Here is a 7,500-nt window from a genome sequence, read left to right on the forward strand (position 1 = left end):
AGTTCTTCAATCTCTGTCATACTATAAGTCTTTGCCTTTTCTTTCAGGAATGACTCTTCATATGCTATTCAGTCAACCCTAGTGCCCCAAGCAAGATAAGAATCAAATAAATTGGCCTGTCTAGTCTTGCTTCACTCCAACCCAGGAATCTATCTAATTAATTTGTGAAGTTTTTCTCTTTTTACTTCCCTGCCGAATAGGTATTCAGTTAGTGATGTCCAGTATATATGCTCATACATTTACTACATTTACGATATCACACACTATGTTTTGAACCAGTCGTGGGAGGTATATCGATTGGATGGCACTCCAGCATCTTCATAGGAAAATGCCCCTATTTCTTCCTAACATGAAAGGAGGTTTTAGAATTGCATATGTCACAGGTCATGTCTCTCTAGCAGACGCTTGAAAAAATGATTACATATTGGTCAAGGGCACTCCAGTCCTGTTCAATAAGTACGCATCCCTGTCTAGACTTAATTCCCTGCTTCCAAGCAGGCCTGACTTGTGCTTTTAGTACCTAATAAGGCTATATTAACCTGCAAACAAAAAGAAATCAAAATATGTTAACCATAAGGTAATCATGATACAAAAAGTAATACTGGCAACCCTTAGCTTTTCATAAGAAAATAGTAGTTTCATTTACCTTCCTCCTTTCAGTTTGGGTTAATTTACTAAGCAAGGGAGCAAAGATCAACTAGGGACTATATCTGATATTCAAAATATTGTCATATTGTGAATATCTGTTTTTAAATGCCAACAGTGGATTGGGTGTGCACCTATTGGTTACCTTAGCCTATTCACCTCATCATTCAAGATTTTACAAGGACTCTATATTCAAACAAAAAATAAATACACACAAACAAACATATTGAAAATCTCCACTATTCTACATCTAGAACCAATAATCATTAGGAACTACTTACTCCTGATCAGAAATGGTGGAGTGGCAATTATCACAAACTCGAACATCAAACTCAAAACCCATGACTGGAATAGTGGAACGCTTACTGCTGCAACTGTCACACACAGCCTTCCCACATTTTCTGAAAGTAATCAATAACCACTGACAACTACAGAGGTATATACACTTGCTCTTACTTACTACCTTGAGCTCATATGTTTTCATTTTGATGCCATAAAGATTAATGCTAATTTAACATGTATAAGAATCTCATTCTACTTAAAAATGTTATGTATTACATACACAACACTGGTTGTTTTACAGGAAGATTAAACTTTCATTAGAATAAAAATATAAATATGTAAAGCTTTAATAGTTCTACCAAACCTATAAATTCCTTTTTACTTAAAAAAAAAAAAAGAACATGAAAACTCAATTTCCATTTATGATTCAATAGCCATTTCATCAAGTTATATGGTAGTGCAAGTTAAGATCCCACTGGTTAATGAAGAAAACAACAACAGACCTGCAGTGGTGTTGCCGCAGTCCAATTTGTTTCTGGTCCATCATGGCACGGATATTCCAGAAGAAGGGACGGTCACAGTACTGGCAAGAATCAGCTTCTACCCACTCTGGAGTCTGAAAAAACAATATTGCATTTCTTTAGGACTGGATCTCAGTTTGGAGAGAGAGAGAGAGAGAGAGAGAGAGAGAGAGGGAGAGAGAGAGAGAGAGAGAGAGAGAGAGGAGAGAAGAGAAGAGAGAGAGAGAGAGAGAAGAGAGAGAGAGAGGAAAGAGAAAGAGAAGAGAAGAGAGAGAAAAGAAAGAAAGAGAAAGAAAGAGAGAGGGGGGAAGAAAGAGAGAAAGAGAGAAGAGAGGAGAAGAGAGAGAGAGAAAAGGAGAGAGAAGAGAAAGAGAGAAAGAGAGAGAAGAGAGAGAGAGGAAGAGAGAGAGAGAAGAGAGAAGAGAGAGGAAAAGAGAGAGAGAGAGAGAGAGGGAGAGAGAGAGAGAGAGAGAGAGGAGAGAGAGAGAGAAGAGAGAGAGAGAGAGAGAGAGAGAGAGAGAGAGAGAGAGGAGAGAGAGAGAAAGAGAGAGAGAGAGAAAAGAGAGAGAGAGAGAGAAAGAGAGAGAGAGAGAGAGAGAGAGAGGAGAGGAGAGAGAAAGAAAGAGAGAAGAGAGAAAGAAAGAGAGAAGAAAGAGAGAGAAGAGAAAGGAGAAGAGAAAGAAGAGAGAAGAAGAAAGAGAAAGAGAAGAGATAGAGAGAGGGGAAGAGAGAAAGAGAAGATAGAGAGAGATAGAGAGAGAGAGAGAGAGAGAGAGAGAGAGAGAGAGAGAGAGAGAGAGAGAGAGAGAGAGAGTTTCACTTCCATTTCAATAGCAACTAAAATAGCCTCACCTCTTGTCTGTTAGCCTTCATATCCCAGAATACGACAGTAGCATCTTCTCCGCCCGAGATCAGCTGGTGACTTACAGAGCCATAGACAAGTGATGATACCTTACTCCTATGGAAAAAGGAAGAGAAGTTACAATTCCATACAAAAACAAACTGAACGAAAACTAACTAATTAGTATCAATTGACCAACTACAGCATGTCCTTAAACAATATCAGGAATTATCAGTGTTTAGCAGTTTCTATAGTTGCTTTTTCACCAACTACCTTCAATGCTAGAGCTAGCTAACACTTCAGCCTTATCTTTAAAACTATTACAAATCAAGGAAAAGAAATAATACAAACAACACATAGCTAAATAACTAAGGTGAGAGAAAGAGACACACACACACAGTGAAAAAGAAAGCCCCAACCACAAAAAAAAAGTTATAGTACAGATACCCCAGCAAAGCTCAATCTCTTTCATTCACACTCCTTCCTTTCCTCTTTTAAAATATCTCCACCAGTCTCTACACCAGCCCTTTCACAATCACATCCACTGCCTGAGAACTTTACTCGGAGAAACCACCATTCTTACGTATGTCCTTGCAGCTCGAAGGCCGTTCCTTTCCCTCCTCCAATGTCCCACACAATGACTGACTGATCATAGGAACCTGAGAATAGGAGCTGTCTGTCTACATCCCAGGCTAGTGATCTAATGGAGCCGTTATGACCCTATTGGAAAAAAAACAAATAATTGTTTTTAATGGTTCAGCCCATAGAAGCGGAGATATAAGACTCATGATGATGTTGATTGTCCCATGGCATGTACGTACATACATCTACTGTGACTTTAATTTATTAATTGTCTTAATATGTAGATGGGATTCACAAGTGCTTAGTCACCAAGAGGTCAATAACTAGTACTAATTTTCTCACTTCTTTACCCTTTTCCTTGATTTTCAAAAATATTCTTTTATATTATATTTTTTTGGTAATTTTAAAAACGGTACAATAATTATAAGGACTATAATAAAATTTATAACTTCATCAATATTGACAGAACTAGTAAAAATTGTTTTCCAAAAAAAATTTGAGGAAAGGTGAAATCTGAGGAGGTCACAATCTCTTCTAATTGACTTCTTGGTGGCTAAGCACTTGTGGAGCCATCATTGTGTAGGAACATTTCACAAAACAAAACTACAGTGACATTCATTTTTCCAGTGACATTGGGTTAATAATAATGACAATCGATGATGACAATGATGATGATAAAAACAATAATTATACAAAAAAGATAATAATAAAAATAATAGATGACAATGATGATCTTTATAGTCATAATTCCTCTTATTCTTATAATCATAATCATAATCACAATGACAAAGATGATAAAATATGAACAGAAATAAATTACCTTAAGTACAGTAATAACTTGTGGCCCACTCTCCTCCAACTTGAGCATTGTAATCTGTCCACTGTAATCACCCACAAACACGTGTTTACTCTTGTAGTCGTACTGCAGGGCTGTGCACCAGCCTGAGGACTGATGCCCTCCGAGTCGTCGCCCACTCTCTGTGCAGTGATAAACAAAGAACTTGTCTCGGGCGACTGAGAGGACCCATTCCGCAGATGGGCAGAAGATGACACCTGTCACTCGGTTTTGGTGGCTCAGGTAATCACGCTTGTGTCTGATGCTGTTGTAGTCTGAGGCCACCTCGAATTCCTGCAGAGAGAGAGGTGTGGGATGCGTTGAAAAACATGCATATCAATAGATCCTTTTAAAATACAAACATTATAATCAAAATAATAAATAAAAACAACACACATCAACTGACCTATGATCTATGACATGAATTAAATATTTTATCATAGAGTAATAATAATTTGTATTCCTTACTACTGAATTCTATAAAGTCATAATATATTTAATGCTACACTTTTCTTGCAGAAAGTTATTGAACAAGTGTCATCCTACTCTAAACTCATTGTGTACGGATGACATGACATGCGTGCCATGTCCACTGCATTCTTAGTTTATTAACCTTATATTACCAGGCATGAGTATAGCCTTCAAGGTGTCACCTGAGGGACTTCTGGTCCACCAATCACTTGATCTCTTCAGCCACGTTTCCCACATTCCCAAAGACAATGACCAGGGATCGGTTTGATGCCATGACCTCTGCGCTCTACTTCACTGACAAGGAACAGCACAATGTAGAGGATTGACTGTAGAAGCTACAACCTTTGCTCAACATCTTGTATGACCACTCCATTCGGTCTTTTTCCCAAACAACTATCACTGTGGACAAGAGTTTGTGGCCCTTCATGAGGCGTCATCACACTCGTAGTAGAATCAGAACATGCAGTCAAGGAAGGCCTGAAAGTCTATAGGTGCTGCTCATCAGACAGTCCAGAGGCAGGGTATATGATGGCCTCTAAGATCTACAAGGGGCAAGATCGCGGGGAGGTCTCCACTAGCATGAAGGCTATCATTAACCAGCTGGAGAAAAAAGAACTGCTTAACAAGGGATACAAGTTGCACACAGACAACTAATATTCTCTAAGGCTCTTTTCCAGTACCTGTAGGCCCTGAAGACCAGCGCTATTGGTTCAGACTGTACCAACAGGAAGGGCATGCATCCAAGGCCAACAGCAGCAAGGTCATAACCTTGCCACCCAACTGCCAAGGGGTAGTAAAGTCAAAGCATGAAGTCATTGTTTCCTACAAAAAGATCATGGAAGGGTGTTGACATCTCAGATCAGCTGTTGCAGTTGTATCCAGATGATCTTCCATCTATTGGATAAGACAATCATCAATGCACTGGCTGTCCACTGGGCCCTTGGTAATATGATCACACGGGTAGACTTCAGAAGGGAGTTGGTGCTGCACCACGGCAGACTCCCTGAATCCTTCTGGCATATTGCTCCATAGGAACTTCAGGAGGAAGAAGCCTAGTAGATGCATATGCCATCGGAGACTCCGATCCAGCTTTGGGGGCGATGTGTGCTCTGCTAGAGGAACAGCCTAAGGTCATGTGCAGGACCTGTGGTGTCTCCCTCTGTGCTGTTCAAGGATTATCACAGGTACATATTTATCTTTTTTGTCTTTTTTTTCCATAAAAATTGCATTTCCAGTCTCTCTTGGAAACATACTACTGACTTTGCACAATGAGATGGTACAAACACTTCTAAAATGGAGTATATACTGCAATATAAGAAAATATCCTTCACAGAATATATCATATGGCTACAATAAGCCTCCAAACATAAATGTGCTTCCTAAGTGTAACATAGAAACTTGCGATTTTCCATAAACCATCTGCTGGATGAGCTGCACAGTTTTACACATTGTTTTCACTTCCCAAAAGAGGAGCTGGAGAGCAATTTTTAGCTAGCCCATCAATATATAGTTAAATACTTATTCTTTACAGCCAGATGGTGACACAGGTGCTAAATCACTAAGGACCCAATTATTTGTTCCATCTCACCTGTTTAATTTTCCCTTAATATCTGTTGGAAAGATTATCTTTCATTTTCCCATTATGATTTGCATTTCAGTAATGATCAAAGTGTCATAACAATAAAATCAGTGTCAATATCATTAGCATTAGGAACTAAAATCCTGAAAATTTGAGGAGTGGGGAAATAAGGTGAGGGCAACATAGGGCCAACTTGCTGACTCCTTGTTAATTGAACAGTTTTGGAGCCATCTGTGAGCAGGAAAAATTACAGCCAACATGTTAATAATTGTTAAAAACCTATTAATGTACTGCTCATTCTAAAAATACTATTTATCAATGGCAACGTTCCTAATATATATCTGTAGTACTCTGTCCTTATACATGGGATTTTCTGCATAAATTATAGAAATATCCTTACTAGTCACTGCAATATGATCAATAGCTTCTTTCCAACTTCAAGTTATTACCATGCTCAAAAATTATCCTTAACAATATATATCAATCCATTTACCATAGGTTTTTGTACTATCTACTGTATTTTTTTGTGTGTGAATTTTGTTGCATAGAGATGGTTGCACTTGGCCAGCCATCGAGGCATCAGCTTGTAGACCCTTTGAATTATAATAATGCTATTAAAAAGCTAATAACAACAAAGACAATAAAATAATAAAAAGTATCAAGAAAAAGGGTAATTAGGTGATAAAGGTAGGATAAATAGTTAAAAACTGACTGCTAGGAGACTAGGAAAATCAATAAATTAATATTTGTGTCGGCATGGCATGTATTCTTGCCATCAGGCCAAATGGGTTGAGTACAATTTCTAAATCTTAGTCTTAAAGTTCTACATCTTAATTCTGAATCTCAAACCTCACTGTCTTAAACTCAAAAAAATAGGGCATTATTAACCAGGATGAGTACACTTTTCCTCCTCACTTCCATAATCTTGCTGAAAACTCAATTAAATTAAGCACATAACACATATCTACCACTTCCCTCCTTGCTCCTACAACCATCTCTCTAATAACTATACAAGAGAAAACATTACTAAGCCATAACAGAAATAAATAAACATGCCTAGCACTTACCGTGACTGTACCATTGTCGAGACCAATGAACATGCGTCTGTTATCAGGCGTGTAGTGGAAACAACTGGGAATCGAAGGCAAAAAGTGGCAAACACTTGGCCAATACTGGCCAGAGTCTCGTCGTTGCCAGATGCGTACTGACCTACAAGCAAACATACAATTAGGCCTCTAAAAGGAAAAATTATCTTAATGCAATAGAAAGCACAAAAAATTATAACAATAATAAAAGATGAACGATAGCTTGCAATGCAATATCCTTAAAGTATGTTTCTAAAACCTAGAGGCACACCATCACCGGAACTGCATGCATTCATACACTATGTTTTCCTTTTCTTTTCTTTTCCTTTCTATTCTCTTCTTTTCTTTGACATAAATGGCTCTACAAGCCTTTAGAGTGCATTCAATCTGGACACATTGGGGGGCCTAGCCACTCCTGGGGTATAATCATAAAGCTAATTGGTAACAATATTTGACTTAATTTCAGTAATTGCTTTTCTTCTTCCCAAGTTTACATTTACATCAATGAATACAAATGCAATCAGAATGTTGAAATTGCAGGCACAAATATCATTACTCTTACTGTCAGCATTATCATCATCATTTTTAAGATCATTATCATCATTATAACTAACATTGTCATTATCTTTTATTGTTATTATTTTTGTTGTTCTTCTTAT

At 37.9% G+C, this 7,500-nt stretch overlaps 1 protein-coding gene across 2 annotated transcripts in view; it reads right to left on the reverse strand.

Annotated features, from left to right (window-relative positions):
• Positions 1–7,500, reverse strand: part of LOC119578082 (WD repeat and FYVE domain-containing protein 2-like) — a 15,387-nt gene that overhangs the window by 1,843 nt on the left and 6,044 nt on the right. For both annotated transcript variants that reach the window (XM_037925807.1, XM_037925806.1), the window contains exons 2-7: positions 6,824–6,965; positions 3,692–4,000; positions 2,873–3,009; positions 2,301–2,406; positions 1,431–1,543; positions 927–1,046 (exon numbers count right to left, since the gene is read on the reverse strand). In XM_037925807.1, coding sequence (XP_037781735.1) covers positions 927–1,046; positions 1,431–1,543; positions 2,301–2,406; positions 2,873–3,009; positions 3,692–4,000; positions 6,824–6,965 — 927 coding nt within the window. The remainder of the gene's footprint in view (positions 1–926; positions 1,047–1,430; positions 1,544–2,300; positions 2,407–2,872; positions 3,010–3,691; positions 4,001–6,823; positions 6,966–7,500) is intronic.

Source organism: Penaeus monodon, chromosome 10, assembly GCF_015228065.2.
Source record: "Penaeus monodon isolate SGIC_2016 chromosome 10, NSTDA_Pmon_1, whole genome shotgun sequence".
Taxonomy (NCBI): Eukaryota; Metazoa; Arthropoda; class Malacostraca; order Decapoda; family Penaeidae; genus Penaeus; species Penaeus monodon.